Genomic DNA, 20,428 nt, shown 5'->3' on the forward strand with positions numbered 1-20,428 from the left:
GGTTCCTAGCATCAAACAGGTTCCTTGAATAACAGATTTATTTTGACAGAAAACACAAATTACCGTAAGTTCCGTTTTTTGTATCCATGTTTAATTTCTTTTGTATTAATTATTGTGTACTTTGTCTTATATTATACAGGTCATTCTTTCAGGTATGATATAGTAAATAGTAATTACCCACAGAGGTGTGACAGTCACAACCCATAGGTCAGCCTCAAAAGTAACAACTAACCCACAAACGTGCATAACAGACTCTTGCGCGCACACTCCTGCACACACTCTTACACACACACACACACACACACACACACCTAAACATACAGTACATCCCTTAAACATATTAAACAAAAGATAAAAATGTAAAACGATTTACCACAAACCCCCCTTTTTTATCTTAAACCTCCAGACACATTCCACCAACACAATATTATTTTGAATATGATTATTAACACTAGTGTTTAATATAATTAGAAAATACAAATGAAAAAATGCAGGAAGGCAACTAATGAGACAAGTTTTGTTCAGAAGAAGAAACCAGATTGGTGATCAGGTCCAAGACCCTTAGGATCTCTTACTCTGAAGAAAACCAAACAGTACAAACTGGATGACCACATTCTGTCAAGCATACAAGGAAAACCATTTGATGTACAGAAAAAAAGGAAAGCAACCATTTATTTTCAGTTCATCAGACATTCTCCCATGAATATATTTAGTTAGCCAGTACATCTAATCTCAGATCATTGTGTCCGCTGGTTACAATGACCATATAGGCGTAGAGAGTAGAGGTTTCAGGAAGGCGATACAACTACACACATTGTTTCAGAGCCAGAGTGATCGTCCAGGGCCAAGGAGCCCCAACATTGAAAAAGCTTATGGCACAACAGAAACAAAACACTGCGGTGTGGGGGTGTGCAAACCAGAATGGACCATCACAGAGTTTCATTTTGAGGATCCTTAACAAGGATCTCAGCAAAGGCCACTACATTATATGAACTGAATCTCTGCAGCCTCCACCAGCCATCTCTCTTAGGCATACAGGATAAACGATGTAACTATCTAGTTGTTGTGCATTTAGATTTAACAGACCGATTCCCTAAACTCAGAAAAAGCCTACTGTGTGTGCATGCTCAATTGCATATCAGGACTGAAAAGGCTCTGACATTGCCTGTCAGTCCAGCAGTAGGCTTAGGCTTGGAATCAATGTGTTAGTGGGTTATAACCAATGTCGCATTTAAAGGCAATCTTCCAATCAAGCCTAGAATGAAAGGGATCCTGGCTAATGAGAGAACATTGCCTTTAAAAACCGCAAGTCCTTTAACATGGTTTTTGATTGCATCCAGGCCTCAATCTGCGTTTGGGAAACCGGCCCATAAAGTATGATCAACAGAGGATTGAGAAAACCAGTCATCAAAATGATCCATCTGACTAACCACTAGTAGAGCCCGGTCTGCCCTCCATTAGGGTTGACAGCTAAACGTCATGTCAACAGAAAGCCAATGATATGTTGGATACTAACATGGGGTGGAGGGTATCTGCATGGGGTACATACTACAGGGAGGACTGACCTGAGCACTATTTGACTGGATAAAATTTAAAATCAAATCCATCTGGAGCCACATAAAATACTGGGTGTCAATCCCTCTGCAGTAGTTAGTCGTTTGTTTTTTGCATGAATTAAAACTCAGCCACTCTTTCACACATCCTCCCATTCACTCCCTTCATTTGTTAGCAGTTTCCCCCCCGCATAGCTTGACCTCCCGCCCGCCCGCACTCCCAGCCCCAGAGTTATCACTCTTGGCTTTCCTCAGAGCGCCATTTTAAGAAGTCCTCCTTCCGTGCGTCTGGCTTTATCTGGTTCCGCATGCCCCCCAGGAGGTTGGACGTTGCCTCGGAGGCCACTATTAGGGGACGGACCACGGTGGGCGGGATCTGCCGCAGGACACCTCCCACAGCACCAGGCAGACCCTTCTGCTCGTGCCCGCGACTTGCCACATCACACAGGGTCTGGGCGGTGTCCATCACGCCCTGGGGCATGGCACAGCGGGGGGGGGCAGAAGACAGTGTGTAAATGGAAGACTGCTAATTACAGTGCCAGGACATACCAGATTGTTCTCTGAATGGTGGATTCAAATGGAAAATGCACTGATTGGTTGGGTGACCAATAGAAGCCATACCTCCCTGACGGTGTCATAGGCCTTAGCCACGCCCTCTCTGAGGTCAGCAGGCTGGTGGACGTGGCGGGGTCGGTTGGAGGGCGCTCGTCCTTCGGTGATGTAGCGGTTGAGGGGGGGTGTTGGGGACAGGATGTCGTACACCGTCTCCGCTGTGGCCTGCAGGACAGTGGGAAGAGAATTACACCAGTTGAAAATGATCTGTATACGACATTTCTGTCTTCTGCATGGCAACTGTGTAGCTTCTCTATGGGTCATTTAAAATGCATGGTTCTGATACAAACTATATGGGCTGTCCCGGCTGATTGTATGATCAGTATTCTTCACAGCTGTGTGACATACTGAGGTCAGTCTGTTGGCAGAGGTCAGTAGTACCTGTATTGCCTGCACGAGTCTGTTGCTGAGCTCCAGCGCAGCAGAGGCAGTGGATGTGCCGAAGGATGCTGCCCCCCGCTGGAGACCTCGGATAATGCGTCCGTCACGCCTGTACTGCTCTATGGGCATCCAGAACAAGTCCCTGACTCCATGGACTGGAAAACAAGACGGGGGGGGGTGGGCCAGACAGAGGTTGTGGGGAACATGTAGACTGACACATGGAACACTAAGAGACAATGAAGAAAAACAGGTCACACAACGTCCGGTACTTACAGAGCTGAACAACAGAGTGCATGGGGCCCACACCTCCCAAAATGCCCGGGAGCTGGTTCTTCCTGATGTCTGTCAGCCACTCAGTGACAGCATACTGAATCACCTTATCTACGCCAAGAAGTCTGAAAGGAAATGATCAGAATGCGTTACGGAAAACACACGTGCTTAAGACTATAGTGAAACACAGATAAAGAGTGATGTTGTACCCATGTCGGCAGCAGAGTCTCTTAAGCTTCAACTCAGAGCAGTTAAGCTGGGCCAGGCCAATCAGAATCCCTGCAAATGTCCCCTGGAAAACAATCCCAGGAGAAATGGTCAGATGTGTAACACTCAAAGATGAACACACCAAACAGACATTTCTTCCTCCCAGTAACCTGCCTCTCACCTGCTCAATAACAACATGTTTGCCCTGATAGTCCAGCCAGATGGGCACTTCAGAGGTGAAACGGAACTCCCTTCGAAGGACCAGGAATGACAACATATTAATCTATGCATTGGAAAATCTTTTCGAAAAACATTTTGTTTCAAATAAACGTTATTGGGTTAGGTCAACAAAAAAAGGATATAGGAGATTTACATAATAATATTTTATTTTTTACTTTTTTTAATTAGGGACTCTATTTGAATGGATAAAGTTTATTACCGGAAGTAGATTGGCTGATCAGTGGAAGAGGTGGAGCCAGCTGACGAGGAGCTCTGTTCACTATAGGTGGTTTCTATGGAGGCGGTGAGGTCAGGACCCAGACCAGCAGTGGCCTCTGGGCCACCGGACGGATCCTCAGCAGGTCTCTGGGTCGGGTCTGGCTTCACTGTTAGGAGACAAGAGAGCTTAACATAAACAACTCTATGTACCAGAAAAATACAGTTGCCACACAGGGAACGTGAATGAAACGCTTCATTACTGAGCACAGGATGTGTAGTGTCAGAATGGGCTCACCCTCTGCTGCAGGGTCTACAGGTAGGTAGGGGTTCACTCCAGCAGCCAGACTACTGAAGAAGTCCTTCAGGAAGAACAGAGCATCCTGGTCGATGTTGAGCCGAAGGGGCAGTAGGCTGACTCTTAAACAACACTCTGGACCACCCAGACCAGAGTCTGGACACACCTGCAGGGCCTTCACTGTCAGCTGGGACCAACAGGCAGACAACATGTCAGGGAGGCTTACATCCAACAGTTGGTCAACATCCAATATCATACACAACAGTTAGTAAACATCCAATATCATACACAACAGTTAGTAAACATCCAATATCATACACAACCAGTTAGTAAACATCCAATATCATACACAGTTGTAACAACATAGTAGATAAACAGCCCTAAAAGCCTGTGTCTTCCCTTACCATGTTGGAGTGCGCTCTGCGGGGCATGCTCTCACTGGTGTACAGGTAGAGGAACTTGTTGAGCTGGGACGAGGCCAGGCGATCGCGGACCTCCAGCTCCTGAACAATAAACACCTGGCGAGACAGAGGTTGCTCTCCCAATGCCCCCACCCCAACACCAGGTCCCTCCATCTCCTGACCTGGCCCGGTCGCTGACACCACAACTGGGTACGACTCATGCTGGAAGCTCACCTGGAACAGGAAGACCAAATTAAAAGTAATACATTACCGAGCTTTGCTGGCTCCACAAAAGGATAAGGCGACACTGATGCTACACTAATTGAACAATTCATTTATTTCGGAAAATGTATCAGTTTTCCATTTTCAGCGGTTCCGGGACCTACCACTCTGACGATTACCGTTCGTCCACCTACCTTGGTGAGCTGAATCTCCATAAGCAAGGTGTGTTGACGGCCGCTCCCGCCAGCCCAGCGCCACGAGTTCTGAGGCCGGGAGGGAGCAGCAGAGCGAGATGGAGACCCACGCGTCCCTGAGGAGGCAGAGCGCCCCCTAGGGACAGGGAGGTAAATAATCAGTAAAAACACCTACAACCAGGCTACATTTCAAGCATGTGCAGGTGTCCATTCGGAGGATTACCGGTTTCCATGCTGTGTGTGTGAAGACAAGGCTTTGCCCCCAAAGTCTCGGCCCCCATACAGATGCCAGACGACTGACACCTCTCTCAGCACCACCCTGCTCTGCGGCACAGGGAACCGGCTGGGGGCCCGCAACAGGTCCGAGCTGCCCCGGGGCCGGGAGAAGTGTCCCTCTCTCATCCTGATAGGCCCCTCTGTTAGCACTTTGACCAGGGGCTCACCATCTCTGGGCTGTGAGAGGACAGCAGGAAGACAGTGAATATGTCATCAGACGACCAGAGCGAGAGAGAGAAATAAATGAAAACAATAATACAAAAACAGAGCAGGATATTGGAAAATATCAGGCCAGAGCATGGGAGACTCACCGGTATACCCATCCCAGGAGCCTCTAGGATACAGAAATCATCATTGTCCTCTGAAGCCTCGGAGCCCTCCTCTGACATCATGTCTGCCTGCACCTCAGTGCCTGTCGCCACCTGCCCGTCAAGTGCAGACTCCTCCTCCTCAATGACTTGTGGGCGGGGCTTAGGTGCCTCCCCAGGAAACAGATACACAGAGACAGGTGAGCCCCGTGGAACTGTGGGAGATCCTGGAAGCACACAACATCCTCTTTCTCATATTTATCATTTCAAATACAGAGAGCAAAGAATACGCTACTTTGGATTAGAGCATCTTTAACAATAGATTATTTTGCAACCAGTTTCACCTGAATCCACATCCTCATCTCGATGGCTCCTCTCTGTGTCAATCAAAGCATCAAGGAGATCACACTGGTTGATCTCAGCCGTCTCAGCTGGAGGACACGGTGGCAAGGAAGCAGGGCTTTCCGACAACTAAGACATGCAGTATACAGAGCTCAGTCAAGAGGTGAGAAAGCTTGAATTCTGTCGCTCTAATTCCATTATCTTCAGTTGGTCTCAGCCATGATTTAACATAAGAAAACTTACAAATGAAGCTAAAATGTTTTCCAGACACATACAGCTCCGGAAAAAATTAAAAGACCACTGCACCTTTTTCTTTCCTTTCCAAAAAAGTCGAAAAGGAAAACTTTGAGTGAGGAACAGAAGCGTTCAATTTGCAGTGGACTCTTAATTTTAACCCTTTCTGTTCCTCACTCAAAACTTTCCTTTTTTTTCCTTTTTTGGAAAGGAAAGAAAAAGGTGCAGTGGTCTCTTAAGTTTTTCCACAGCTGTATGTAGTACACATGCCTGTTGACTGGTCTATCGGTCAGTCTGTCTTACCGGAAGCTTCTGTCCTGCAATCTCAGTGGGTGATACGTGTCGGGGGGGTGGGTGCAGGTCTCCCTGGGAGACCAGGTACTGCAGCATGTTGACCAGGGCGGCGCAGGAGTCGGCGCAGGTGTGGAGGTGGACCACGTTGTTGGAACAACGCAGCTCAAACAGCGGCTGGGACTGGGCAGAGGAGAGCTCATATCACAGCGACCCTTTCCCAAGTTCAAACCAAAGACGTGTGATCACAACTGTCATGCTTAAAACGAACCAGCTTCCCCGTATCGCTCCCTTTCCAAGTGGTGATGGCCAGCTCCAGCAGATCAATGTCCAGAACACACACATAGTCTAAGGGAGAGTAGAAGAACATGAAACACTGAAACAAGCAGGAACAGGCACACTAAAGACAGCAAACAAACTAATGAATTGGTCATCATACCTCGTTTTAGGTCGACTATGTCACTCTCACATTTATCAGTAAGGTACAGGGCAGAATCATCCAGGATAAACCTGATCAGGAAGTAACACCAGTTCATTGTTACTCTAAATCACAGATTAATTCAGATAATTAATTGTGGTGTGAAAGGGACAAAAATAAAATAAAATAAATTGCAATCAAATCCTGTGGAGTGCGAAGAACGTACCTGAGGTGAAATGTAGCAGTGTCCACAATGATGTTACTGGACAGAGAGAAGGATTCTGCTGTGAACAACACTCTCAATGGAAGATAGAGGGGCCTAAGTAGACAGTAGAGAAGGAGGCAAGAAGTGATTATGTCATGTCATCATGTCATCTTCTTCCGCTTATCCGGGGCCGGGTCGCGGAGGCAGCAGTCTAAGCAGAGATGCCCAGACTTCCCTCTCCCTAGACACATCCTCCAGCTCTTCCGGGGGGACACCGAGGCGTTCCCAGGCCAGCCGGGAGACATAGTCTCTCAAGAGTGTGCTAGGTCTTCCCCGGGGTCTCCTCCCGGTGGGACGGGCCCTGAACACCTTCCCAGGAAGGCGTTCTGGAGGCATCCAAAACAGATGCCCAAGCCACCTCAGCTGTCCCCTCTCGATGTGGAGGAGCAGCAGCTCTACTCTGAGCTCCTCCCGGGTGACCGAGCATCTCACCCTCTCTCTAAGGGATCGCCCAGCCACCCTGCGGAGAAAGCTCATTTCGGCCGCCTGTATCCGGGATCTTGTCCTTTCGGTCATGACCCAAAGCTCTTGACCATAGGTGAGAGTAGGAACGTAGATTGACCGGTAAATCGAGAGCTTCGTCTTGCGGATCAGCTTTTTCTTCACCACGACAGACTGATACATCGACCGCATTAATGCAGAAGCTGCACCGATCCGTCTGTCAATCTCCCGTTCCATCCTTCCCTCACTCGTGAACAAGACCCCTAGATACTTAAACTCCTCCACTTGAGGCAGGCACTCTCCACCAACCTGAAGTGGGCAAGCCACCCTTTTCCGATTGAGGACTATGGCCTCGGATTTGGAGGTACTGATTCTCATCCCCACTGCTTCACACTCGGCTGCAAACCGTCCCAGTGCATGCTGAAGGTCCTGGTTTGAAGGGGCCAACACGACAACATCATCTGCAAAGAGCAGAGACGAAATCGTGTGGTCCCCAAACCTGACACCCTCCGGCCCCTGGCTGCGCATAGAAATTCTGTCCATAAAAATTACGAACAGAACCGGCGACAAAGGGCAGCCCTGCCGGAGTCCAACATGCACTGGGAACAAGTCTGACTTACTGCCGGCAATGTGGACCAAGCTCCTGCTTCGGTCGTACAGGGACCTGACAGCCCTTAGCAAAGGACCCCATATTCCCGAAGCACTCTCCACAGGATGCCGCGAGGGACAGTCGAATGCCTTCTCCAAATCCACAAAACACATGTGGATTGGTTGGGCAAACTCCCATGAACCCTCCAACACCCCGTAGAGGGTATAGAGCTGGTCCAGTGTTCCACGGCCCGGACGAAAACCACACTGTTCCTCCTGAATCCGAGGTTCTACTATCGGCTGTATTCTCCTCTCCAGAACCCTGGCATAGACTTTCCCGGGGAGGCTGAGAAGTGTGATCCCCCTATAGTTGGAACACACCCTCCGGTCCCCCTTCTTAAAAAGAGGGACCACCACCCCGGTCTGCCATCCCAGAGGCACTGTCCCCGACCGCCACGCAATGTTGCACAGGCGTGTCAACCAAGACAGCCCCACAATATCCAGAGACTTGTGGTACTCAGGGTGGATCTCATACACCCCCGGAGCCTTGCCACCGAGGAGTTTCTTGACTACCTCAGTGACTTCAGCCCGGGTGATGGACGAGTCCACCTCTGAGCCCTGATCCTCTGCTTCCTCAATGGAAGACATGACGGTGGGATTGAGGAGATCCTCGAAGTACTCCTTCCACCGCCCGACGACATCCCCAGTTGAGGTCAACAGCTGCCCACCTCTACTGTAAACAGCGTTGGTAGGGCACGGTTTCCCCTCTCCTGAGGCGCCGGAAGGTTTGCCAGAATCGCTTCGAGGCCAGCCGATAGTCCTTCTCCATGACCTCACCGAACTCCTCCCAGGCCAGAGTTTTTGCCTCCACAACCACCTGGGCTGCAGTCCGCTTGGCCTGCCGGTACCCGTCAGCTGCCTCAGGAGTCCCACAAGCCAACCAGCTCTGCCGGAGGTGGGAGTTAAAGATCTCTCTGACAGGAGACTCGGCCAGATGTTCCCAGCAGACCCTTACAGTACGCTTGGACCTGCCGAGTCTGTCCCGCCATCGGATCCAACTCACCACCAGGTGGTGATCAGTTGACAGCTCTGCCCCTCTCTTCACCAGAGTGTCCAAGACATACGGCCGCAGGCCAGATGGAACGACAACAAAGTCGATCATCGACCTGCGGCCTAGAGTGTCCTGGTGCCACGTGCACTGATGGACACCCTTATGCTTGAACATGGTGTTCGTTATGGACAAACTGTGACTAGCACAGAAGTCCAATAACTGCCCCTGCAGAACTGCCCCCACAGAAGTTCCTCCCAATCACGCCCCTCCAGGTGTCACTGTCGTTGCCCACGTGGGCATTGAAGTCCCCCAGCAGAACGATAGAGTCCCCAGTCGGAGCACTTTCCAGCACCCCTCCTAGAGACTCCAAACAGGTCGGGTACTCTGCACTGCCGTTCGGCCCGTAGGCACAAACAACAGTGAGAGACCTATCCCCGACCCGTAGGCGCAGGAAAACGACCCTCTCGTTCACCGGGGTAAACTCCAACACATGGCGGCAGAGCTGGGGAGCTATAAGCAAACCCACACCAGCCTGCCGCCTCTCACCATAGGCAACTCCAGAGTGGTGAAGAGTCCATCCTCTCTCAAGGACTGCGTTTCCAGAGCCCAAGCCGTGCGTAGAGGTGATCCCGATTACCTCTAGTCGGAACCTCTAAACCTCACGCACGATCTCAGGCTCCTTCCCCGCCAGCGAGGTGACGTTCCCCATCCCTAGAGCTAGTTTCCGTGTCCAGGGATCGGGTTGTCGAGGCCCCCGCCTTCGACTGCCGCCTGATCCTCTATACGGCCCCACGTTGCTCCTTCTGGCTGAGCCCGGCCAGGCCCCATGGGGAAAGGCCCGGCCACCAGGCGCTCGCGTACGAGACCCAACCCCGGGTCTGGCTCCAGGGTGGGGCCCCGGCTGCGCCATACCGGGCGACGTCACAGACCTCAACATTTTTCTCATCATTAAGGGGCTTTGAATTATGTTATGTTCATAATTAATTACAAAGTCTGCCTTTATCAACATACCCTGGGTAAATCTGCTGTGTGTGTGTATATATATATATATATATACCTGTAGTCCACAGCACAGGTGGCTAGGTGTGTGTGTAGGACGGTGATTACTGCAGGAGATGTGTAACCCAGGATGGGGTCATCGATTACATCCAGAAAATCAACAAGCTGTAATGAGCAACAAAAGGCTAATTAACAAGAGCCCAAGCGCAGGCAACCCTTCAACACGTTCAATAAAACCAAGCAGGGTTCCTCCTATTGCCTCCTCATACCTGTTCGTGCCAGCTGTGATTGGTCTGTGCCATGTGATGTCGCATGGTAGCGCCCTGGAGTCCAAGGGCAACCAGGAACTCCTGCCAGATGTGAGTGACATCTGGTTAATCTTATCCATCGGAAGTCAAACGTTACTCCAAAAGCTCGTTCAAACAGTGGATATAACCAGTGGATAAAACCAGTGGATAAAACCAGTGGATAAAACCAGTGGATCTAACCAGTGGATCTAACCAGTGGATCTAACCAGTGGATCTAACCAGTGGATATAACCAGTGGATCTAACCAGTGGATCTAACCAGTGGATCTAACCAGTGGATCTAACCAGTGGATATAACCAGTGGATATAACAGTAATACAGGGAGGGGATTACCTTGACGTTCCTTTGAGGGTCCAGGGTGATTTTAATGGCCGTGGACAGCATTTGGACGTCCATTTCCCTGTCATTCACACTTCTCACCCCCACCTCTGTTGGGTAAATGGTAGGGTCCAGATGACCTGGGGGAGTGAAGCTGGGCATTTCCAACCGTCCTGGAATGGGGGAGTCTTTGATTACAGCTGTGAAGGTTAAGAAAATAATGGAATAAGTGATCAGTCTTTTGCAAAAACATGAACTCATAGCGAATACATCCACAACACGGCATTCATTTAAAGCTAAACATTTATTAGGTCATGCCACAGCTAAACCCCAATACAGAGCTCAGTCCACTCACCTTTGTGGTAGAGCTCCACCCTCCTGCTCTCCAGGCACAGGAAACTGAGACAGGGGTTGTTCTGATGCTGTGCAACGGTGAACATCTTCCCCCCCTCTAGGTCCAACAGCAGTTCACCATGACACTGGTCCAACTGGCTTCCTGTCTCTCCCTGAATTACATGAGCCAGAATCAAAACAAACGCTGGCTTAAGTAAGGAGCAGCTGGTTTTTAAACCATCACCTCTAATCTCAAGTCAATCTCCCTAAACCCAAATTAGATGCAGCCTCGCTGACGGTTCGCTGACCTTGCTGTCTGTCAAGGCTTGGAGGCGGCCCCTGCCTATAAGAACGGTCAGGGAAAGCAAGCTGAGGTTGTGGTCAGGGCGGGGCTCCGACTGCAGGCGACGTGCAGATTCGCTGGCCGAGTAGAAGTGGGTGTCCTCCTCCTCAGAGTCAGAGTCTGAGGGACCAAGGGTATCACATATGTAGAACTGCTGCGCAACCAGCAACAAAATACCTCTGAGTGTCTACATGGGCATCAGAGTTGCTCAACACATTAACAGATGTGGTTTATTTAAAACTATAAGATGGCTTGCCAAGTTGCATGTGTAGCAATCAAACCGCCAGCCTGTGACTATGCTACCCATTCTGACTCTGTATTTTATAAATGTATTTCAGGACAGGTTGGTCGTGGCGTGTCGTCAACCCCCCCGCCCCCGTCTTCAGGGGGCACGTGTGCTCCGATACATCAGACACATCCCTCAGAACTAGGGGGTCTCACCCAGTCTGAAGGCCGACTTGCAGAGCTGGAAGTTGTCATGGTTTTGGTGCTGGTTTTGGGAGCTCTTGCCGTTGTTATGATCAGAGGGGGGAGGGGCCTCCCACATCAACAGGTCATTATTGATCCTACAGGGATTGAGAGGGAGAATAATAGAAATGGTAGAAAAGAGGAAGGAGGCTGATTCAATTCTCTGTAAAACAGAGGTATAGCCAAGTCTATTCAAATCAGGTCCTGCAGGGCCTCCTGGATATCCCCTCTCCTGCTAATGTGTGACAGACTTGGTGACAAAAGGTGTGTTCAATTTCCATTCATCTGAGATTATTTAACATACAGGATCTTTGAAAAGCTCCTCAGTAAGTCACATGAGGAGGGAGGCGCTGCTCTCCTAAACGACATATCTTCCAACCGACTGACATATCTTCCTACCGAGTGACATATCTTCCAACCGACTGACATATCTTCCAACCGACTGACATATCTTCCTACCGAGTGACATATCTTCCAACCGAGTGACATATCTTCCAACCGACTGACATATCTTCCTACCGAGTGACTAACGTATGTGCAGTATACTTTTTTCTTGAAGCTCCTGACTTGAATGCAGGTCAGGATTACCAATCCTTCTCTAGTGTTGCTGCTTTTATGTCCCCTGTCAGTCTGGAGAAGTCAGTTCATGATTCTAATCCTATAGGACATGGCATGGGACATCTGAAAGCAAATTCATGTTCATATCCTTGCTCCAGGTGGCAAGGAATGCCTCACTTCCCTCCTCTTACTTTGACAATAACGCTATTTGTAGAGAGAAGCATGAACTACCCAGAAATAACCTCTTCAGGTATCAACAGATGATCAACAACTTCATGCCTTTAAAAAAACAGAATCAACAACCAGAGGTTTTGGCCATCCAGGAAGTGCTGGACAGATGAAGACAGACCTGTTGTAGATGCTCTGGAAGGCCTGTTTGCTGGGTAGGAAGATGTAAGCCAGGGGCAGAGAGACATCCACTACATACTGACACTGAGACACACACTGAGAGTGAAACTGTTGCATCTCTTCTGGGTCTGCTGGGATCACCATCTGAGAAGAGGGAGAGATCCGAAATGATGGGCAAGAAACAGAAAGAGAGAGGGAGGAGGGAGTACGGGAGGAGGAGGGAGGTGGTAGAGAGCGGAGTTGAGGAGGGGGCAATGAAGCAGAGAGAGAAGGACAGCGAGGGAAATGGGAAAAAGACAGAAAATGGTAGAGTGAGATAAGTAAGGTAAAAGAGAGGGGGGGGAGAGAAAGAGAGAGGCAGACAAGAAGGGCAATAAAGAAGTGAGAGGACAGGTGGAAGGAATCAGGAATAGATTAGACTCCAATTTCAGGAAGGTGGATGAAAATAGATCCAAACATCACTATGAAGTGTTAGATGACATGTGAGAAATGTGATGGTGATGTGTAAGATAGAGGAGCCGAGAAACTGAAAATTGGCCAAGAGAGGGGTAGGTGTGAGACAAGAGAGTGTGTCTGGGAGAGGGGTAGGTGTGATACAAGAGAGTGTGTCTGGGAGAGGGGTAGGTGTGATACAAGAGAGTGTGTCTGGGAGAGGGGTAGGTGTGATACAAGAGAGTGTGTCTGGGAGAGGGGTAGGTGTGATACAAGAGAGTGTGTCTGGGAGAGGGGTAGGTGTGATACAAGAGAGTGTGTCTGGGAGAGGGGTAGGTGTGATACAAGAGAGTGTGTCTGGGAGAGGGGTAGGTGTGATACAAGAGAGTGTGTCTGGGAGAGGGGTAGGTGTGAGACAAGAGAGTGTGTCTGGGAGAGGGGTAGGTGTGAGACAAGAGAGTGTGTCTGGGAGAGGGGTAGGTGTGATACAAGAGAGTGTGTCTTGGAGAGGGGTAGGTGTGAGACAAGAGAGTGTGTCTGGGAGAGGGGTAGGTGTGATACAAGAGTGTGTCTTGGAGAGGGGTAGGTGTGAGACAAGAGAGTGTGTCTTGGAGAGGGATGTAACAGCTGTACCTCCTCAGTCTCGAACATGGTGCGGTTCGAGGAGAAAGGCGAACTGGTCTTCTCTCTGAGTTCACAGGGGTTCTCAAACGACATGGCTCCCAGGTCCCTCATCAGACCCATCCCCACACCACCTAGAGCTGAGCCCAAACCCTCGCCACCACTCACACGCACTGACACCCTGGAAAGATGGAGGGAGAGACACGGAGTAAACACGGAAACGCACACAAAATGCACACAAAAACATCCTAAAATGCAATTATATTTCCACTATTTAGCAGGTGCTTCTATCCAGAGCGATTTCCAGTTACTAGCCCAACACACATTCCAAACACACTCACTTGGCCATGGAGTCGTGGCTCTTCTTGACTCTGATACAGGGGAAGGAGCCCCCCTCCCAGCCCTCATAGGTTCCTGAGCAAAACAACAACTACATTAAATTAGGAAGAAGATTTCATGCGTGTGTGACTGCTGGTGTGTTCATATGTGCGTAAGCGTGGGCCCCCACCGTGCAGGTCACTGAAGCTGGCCTCAAGTAGCTGTGTGAGGGAGACAGCGGGGGGAACGGGGGGGTCTGGCTGGAGGTCAGGGCCCTCCTTGGAGTGGATGTCCAGGTCACACAGCTCCAGCACCAGGGTCTCCTGCCGCACAGCCTTCTGGGAAGGCGGGCGGCGGATGGGGGGCGGCCGGAGGTCAGGGATGGGGAAACGGAGCTTGAGGATGGCGTGGGGCGAGAGGACGGAGAATGCAGAGCGCAGCTCACTGCTCTGGCTCTGAATGATGGAGAGATGGGAACAAAGATTGACAGATGCATCATATAAAAAATATCACAACTTTTAGTAGCGGATTGTTGAGAGAGAGTGAGAGAGAGTGTGAGAGTGTGTGTGAGTGTGTGTGCACGCGCGCACCTGTGGGTTAGGGGGTTCTCCGGTCTTTGAGGGACTGCAGGCTCTGATCAGAGGCTCCAGCCGAGTCATTACATCCAGGTCCAACTCAGCAGTCAGCTCCTCCAGCTCAACCCGGACCGCGCGGTCTCTACGCACCAGGCGCTGCTTCCCTTTACCCAGGTGTCTCTCGGTCAGGCTGGACAGGATCTGGGCACAGGGCCGGGCTGTAGACCCCACCGTGAACACACCAGCACGATGGAACCGCAGCAGCTACACAGCAAGAGGGAGAACGCTCTGAAAGGCTGGCGCTCCATTCAAACCCGGAGACCATCTCCAATGACTGCCTCTACCGTACCTCAGTGTATTGGGGTTGGTTCGGCTCCCAGAGGCACTCCAACAGCTCCAGCCTGCTGAAGGATAGGTCCGAGGTCACGGCCCGGACATGGCGCCCTGCCCTCTTCATCTCGCACGCCACCTGAACCGCCGCCCCGGTCATCCTGAGGGAGAGAAAGGAAGGCTCGATATGTAGGACTGCTTTACAGGCCGATTCAGCCGAGCGGTGACAAGCCGGGGAGGAGCCAGAGTGCGCCAGTGTGCGTACCGGATGTGTGAGTGTGGGCAAGCTTTCGAAAAACTGTCTCGGAGGTGATGGAAGTCTCGATCGCTGAACATGCCGTCTTTGAAGAAGGCCAGCTCCTGGAAGAACACCCGAGACACTTTTGCCAGTGAGGACTCTCCGTCCGGCCCAGCGGCCGGGTCCTCCTCTAGTAGGGTTAGGGTAAGCCCGCCAAGCGAGAGTCGGAGCAACCCCTCTGTCTTCAGGGGCTCCGGCTGCCTACTTCGCCCTGAAGGAGGACGGGTCACAAAGACGAATCCACAATGAAAGGGAATATAACCACAGGTGACATTTTGTGAAGCTGCCAAATGCGTACAAGACAGTGGTCGCGTGAGACGTTGTGTTACCTCGTGCTCTGCTACATTGGGGCAGGCTGGACAGTGATGCGGGGGCCGGGTAACGCCGGGGGCCCTGGGGTAGGCCCTGGGCATAGCTGGCCTGGCTGTGGGTCGACGACTCCATGCTGTCAGAGAGAGAGCTGCCGGAGCGTGCCGATGTCACACTGCTGGACATACCGGGACCCATGGAGAAAAACATCTCTGAGAGAGGGAAGAGGGCAGAGAGAATATGTACTGTGCTTCATTGGTCTCGTCCAAATCGAGCTCATGCCTTGACTGTTAATCACAGAGCCTGTGGACTGGCCCGGGCGTAGAAGACTCCAGGGTAGTGCTGACGGACCTCCACCCACAGGGAGTGTCACATACACCCATGCATATTGACCTGACATCAGGGAGGACAGCTGAAGCCACTGTGGGTTTCATTCTGTAGACTATCAACAGAAGCTAAGATCATTTTCCAGCCAGTGAAGACAACGGAGATGGTAGGCTGTTTTTAAGAGGTAAGCTGTTCCATTCAATGGCCTAAACGTGGCGTTCCACAACACCCTCCCGCTGCCATAGTCTCCTCCACATACCTCCGTTCTCTAGGCCGCTGAAGTAGGGATCCATGTCGTCCTCCGGGTCACAGTCCTGCTCCAGTTCCCCTGGGCTGGCGCTCAGCAGTTTGCTCAGGTCGTCCTCTATCAAACGCAGGTCATCAGAGTCCAGGGGTCGGCTGTGTACCCCCACACCACTGGCCTCTGGCTCTGGGAGGACAGACAGACAGGGGGAGGGTCATTAGGACATGGGAAATGCCATGGTACGTTCATGTAACAACGTAAAGTTTCACGGTTTGTCGAAAGCACCGAACAACACGGCGTCATCCTGCACAATGAACCTCTTGTGACATGGCACCCGACAACGACGTAGTGGGAAGAATATTTAAGCAGAAATATAGCCAGACAAGAAAATCATAAAGATAATAAAGCAACAATATATATCACATTAACTATGCACTTCTTAAAAGGCACTATAATTTATTCCTTGTTAAAAATGTATTTTAAGTTAATACATAAGTATTTTGATGCTAATGTCGGTTATTATTATAATGGTGCCCTAAAACAGGTAACTGGTTCTGCCTGTACAGACCTGTGTCAACACACAGAGCAGATAGAAGGTCTGTCAGGTGAGTGATCTGATCTGGAGACAGCAGCAAGTGGAGGCAACCAACTTTCCCATCCAGCTCCAACTGAAAGGTGGGGAGAGAAAACCAAAGTTGAGATTATTGTAACCAGTCAAGTGACAAAACAAACCGTAAAGTCGAGGAAGCAAGAAACAGAACAACCCAACAGACCTTGGGTCCGGGCAGCATGTCATTCTGTTTGATCTTGACAGTGGTCTCCATGAAGCCGGAGCAGCTGCCAATGAGGAGGGGCCGCTGGGTGGCTGGTGGAGTTGGGGTGGGGGTTGGAGGGTCATCATCATCACCACCACCACCACCATCGCTGTCGTCGTCATCACCGTCCTCACTGGCTGAGGCCGAGCCGGGAAGGTCCGCTCTTAAAGGAGCCTGAGGGAAAGAGTGCGAGAGTTTGGCATGGGCACCGGGTGGTAGCTTCTGTCAGCCCACCTGCGTTCATCAAATGCGGGTTTCACTCTGTAAGAGAGAACATGCAAGGATATCGGAGTGCACTGTAAAGTTTTTGCGTTAGTTCTCTGTTATTTACCTGGGACCCCCCTATGGTTTCGTACAGAAGTTGAACCGCACTAAGCTGTAGGATCTTTTGCAGGAAGGCAGGCGGCTGGTGGATGTCTACAGGCACCGTCTGGCTGGGGTCCCTCACCGCCTCGTCACAGTACTCCAGCCTGCAGTGCAGTACACGGCCACCAGGGGCAGAGAGGAGCACTTAACCTGACAACACTATACAACCGTCCCCCTCAGGAAAAGCAACAGAAATTGATAATTTGTACACGCTCAGTTGACATTGCTAGAATGATTGAAGTGCTACCTCTACTTTGTCACTACGCATCATAGAGATAAACAGAGAAACCCTGCACCAATGCACCTACATACCGTTTGATGTGCACCTCTAAGGCAATGCCCGTCTCCATGTCCAGCGGCTGGTGCTCCATTCGGACGATGGTGTCCAGCAAGGTGACTTTTATCCGGCGCAGGACTGCAACGCAAACAGGGACACCTGTCATGACTATCGGTCACAAAGGCGCTATAAGGAACAGACATGGCGTGGGAATACCACCCAGGCGTGCGAATACCACCCAGGCGTGCGAATACCACCCAGGCGTGGGAATACCACACAGGCTTGGACGCATCAGGAAATTACTGACTTGGATAACACAGTTTGGCTTGGATAACACTGATAACACTGAAAGGTATTGCAATCCTCAATCAGAAACAAGGGGACACTAGGACAAATTACAGTACAGGCCTAAGCCACATGAACAATAGTGACTCTGACTTCCTTCAAAACAGGTGGACACTTTCCAAACACAGTGACTCACCCGTCTCAATAGTCTGTGCAAACATCTCCAGGCCCTCCAGCGGAGCGGGCGGATCCTCCGACGCCTCAGGAGGGTCCTTCAGGCACTCCTGGGCCAGCTGCATGCTGGAGGTCATACATGACGACCAGCCCTGGGAGTCTGAACACCCACCTACACATAAACATAAAGCATGAACATGATTCAGTGAAGCCTGTTACTCAAATCAATAATGACTTGTGAAAATACTGTACAGTTCATATGACCAGGTCTTGACTCGGTACTGTGTTACTTAATGGCACTCACCAGGGCCCAGTTTCCCCACAGTGACGTAACTTGGGCCTACGTGTGTTTTAATGCATCCTTCTTCTAACAGCTGCAGACGTGTTGCCCAAAACCCAACCCACAGAGAACTTAATTAACCCATATTTAAATATTTATATTATAGAATGATGTACCACAGCACTACGCTGTCACCTACCCGGCAGTCTCTTTCAATTAAGTCATATTGGTTTTCATCTGAAATGTAATTTTACCTCTCTCACTGGTTTTTAACAATTGCAAAGACATCAGGAACTTTGCATTTCTGTCAACTTGAATGTGAAGTTATCATCATCATTCACAGAGATAGATAAGCATACATTAAATCGGTGTTTAGTGGAGATTTTCTGTGTATAAAGGAGCAAAGAAAGGCTAAACAGTATCTTGCCACAAACCTAGCTAGTCTAAGAATGGTCAGGTGGGAGTTAAATAACAAGCCTTTTCACCATTGAAGGTGTTGGGAAAAACTCAGATTTTATCAAGCACCTATGAAGGTTCTAACAATGACAATAGCCTTAAGAAGCTTTTGGGAAACCAAATCTAATCTCAACCAGTAGTTTGGAAAGCTAGTCTACACTAGCCAAATAGCATCCACAAAATGTGAATTTGAGAAACAAATGATCCAATTCGTACAACATGTAATTAATTTGCTGTGCTGAACATTCTTGAGTGCGTCTTTAATTTGGCTTGTCACTTAGAAATGTTGACTTTCTGGGATGCCAAAACACATCTTCACATAGGCAGAATACCTTTCCTCTAAGATGTTAGTATGTAAGTTTAATTTAATTACCTAGGGTTGACAATGACCTTCTTAATCAATGGGCACCACAACTTCTTTCCTGAACATTATTAAGCCTGAGTGAATATCAAAATAAAGACAAATAACCCATCAGTTAAACACACTAGGTGTCAGGTTGAGACTTACTGGTCCTGTACTTGGGTCTGCATGTTATCTGAAGGCCTGAGATGACAAGGGTGCAGTGGTCGGTGACAAGAGCTGACCAGGGAATTGTCACCTCAATGCTGCTAACAAACCCCTCTACAATCTCAAGTGGAGCACCGAGGGACTCTAAGAAGTCGTTCACCGCCTGGGGGTCGAAAGGAAGGAAACAGGTGATAAGAAATGAATTTGAGATGAGTGCGATGGTGTGAGAAAAATGAACACGGTCTTAAAACAATCAAATAGCTTAGAATAATGGATTCGTTTGATATGCATATAGAAAATGACAGTTTGTGAGACCTAAGTATAGGTCGGTTACATATACTTCCACTTAATTGCAGCGACACTGGATAAGCCATGGTAATTTCCAATCAGAGGCTGACAATAATATTTCCTCTAACTGCTGTTCCCTGAACTCACGAGAATCAAGGATATGACGTTCATGACTGTTGTTATGCTGAAGACCTAAAATTGCGAAATAGTGGAGGGTTCACGCATGGGAACACAAAAAAGTGACTGATTGTCGGTCAACACTCGGCACTACTACTTTAATTTTCTTACCCAAACATCGATGTTGATTTCTTTGATGACACCACTGCCATTGTATAAGTCCAAACTCAGCTGTTCCAAACTCAGTCGTTCTTGCAAGAAGTGACCGAGGTAATGCTGTAAGAGATACCGACAGGCCCGCTTCTTGATTGAGCCTGACCAGGGGAACAGCCAGCGAGACATAGGGTCAGCGAGTTCAGGGTGAGGGAGCGAAGAGGTGATGGAGGAAAACGAGAGCGATAACAGTCCTCTGGACACTGCATAACAAACAAAACAAAGTGTACTAACGAAGAACGAGCTACAGGGCTACCTATCTAGCTAGAGGGGGCTAAGGGGCAAACCGTCTGTCTTCCTTTCCTAACACGAAAACTCGGAAATCCTTTGTGTCAGGATCAATAAGAAGCCAACAATGTTTAACAGGATTTATACGTGTTGTCTCTGGTTATTTCAGATCATCTTCAAGCGTTATTACTGTCGAAACTCTGCGACAGGTCCATTCGCATATCTCCCGTTTCAGGGTTGTTTATTGTTTTCATACACGAAGTGGTTTGGTGGGGGACGACGCTACGTCATTGCGTCACCACTGTCGCAAAGCTTGTAGATTGACATATGCGCCATGTTTGGAAGGTCAAACCAGATATACTCTACCTGACAGTTTTTGTTATCATTCCATTCACTTGACTCTGGTTCCTTTCTCGTAGCCTCTTCATAACCCCTTTCAAAATACGTTTTAGCATATAATGGATTTTAACAGTTTTCCACTGTAATTTTAGGGAATTGTTTGTATA

General features: G+C 49.5%; 1 protein-coding gene across 1 annotated transcript; it reads right to left on the reverse strand.

Annotated features, from left to right (window-relative positions):
- Window positions 1-654: 654 nt before the first annotated feature.
- On the reverse strand, window positions 655-20,175 carry atg2a (autophagy related 2A). The gene is made up of 39 exons (XM_013133476.3): window positions 19,653-20,175; window positions 19,077-19,239; window positions 17,855-18,004; window positions 17,409-17,511; window positions 17,062-17,200; window positions 16,689-16,904; window positions 16,484-16,583; window positions 15,931-16,101; window positions 15,365-15,556; window positions 15,003-15,246; window positions 14,757-14,898; window positions 14,423-14,671; window positions 14,023-14,287; window positions 13,856-13,928; window positions 13,527-13,695; window positions 12,463-12,605; window positions 11,529-11,653; window positions 11,053-11,207; window positions 10,767-10,917; window positions 10,427-10,611; window positions 10,056-10,136; window positions 9,845-9,951; window positions 6,669-6,761; window positions 6,464-6,534; window positions 6,296-6,372; window positions 6,037-6,207; window positions 5,502-5,628; window positions 5,161-5,384; window positions 4,797-5,026; window positions 4,574-4,709; window positions 4,161-4,391; window positions 3,757-3,943; window positions 3,463-3,628; window positions 3,205-3,274; window positions 3,026-3,108; window positions 2,820-2,941; window positions 2,547-2,701; window positions 2,175-2,330; window positions 655-2,025 (listed from the first exon to the last, which is right to left on the reverse strand). The coding sequence occupies exons 1-39, from the start codon at window positions 19,821-19,823 to the stop codon at window positions 1,789-1,791; spliced, it is 6,030 nt and encodes a 2,009-aa protein (XP_012988930.2). The 5' UTR covers window positions 19,824-20,175; the 3' UTR covers window positions 655-1,788.
- Window positions 20,176-20,428: the final 253 nt, after the last annotated feature.

Source organism: Esox lucius, chromosome 4, assembly GCF_011004845.1.
Source record: "Esox lucius isolate fEsoLuc1 chromosome 4, fEsoLuc1.pri, whole genome shotgun sequence".
Taxonomy (NCBI): domain Eukaryota; kingdom Metazoa; phylum Chordata; class Actinopteri; order Esociformes; family Esocidae; genus Esox; species Esox lucius.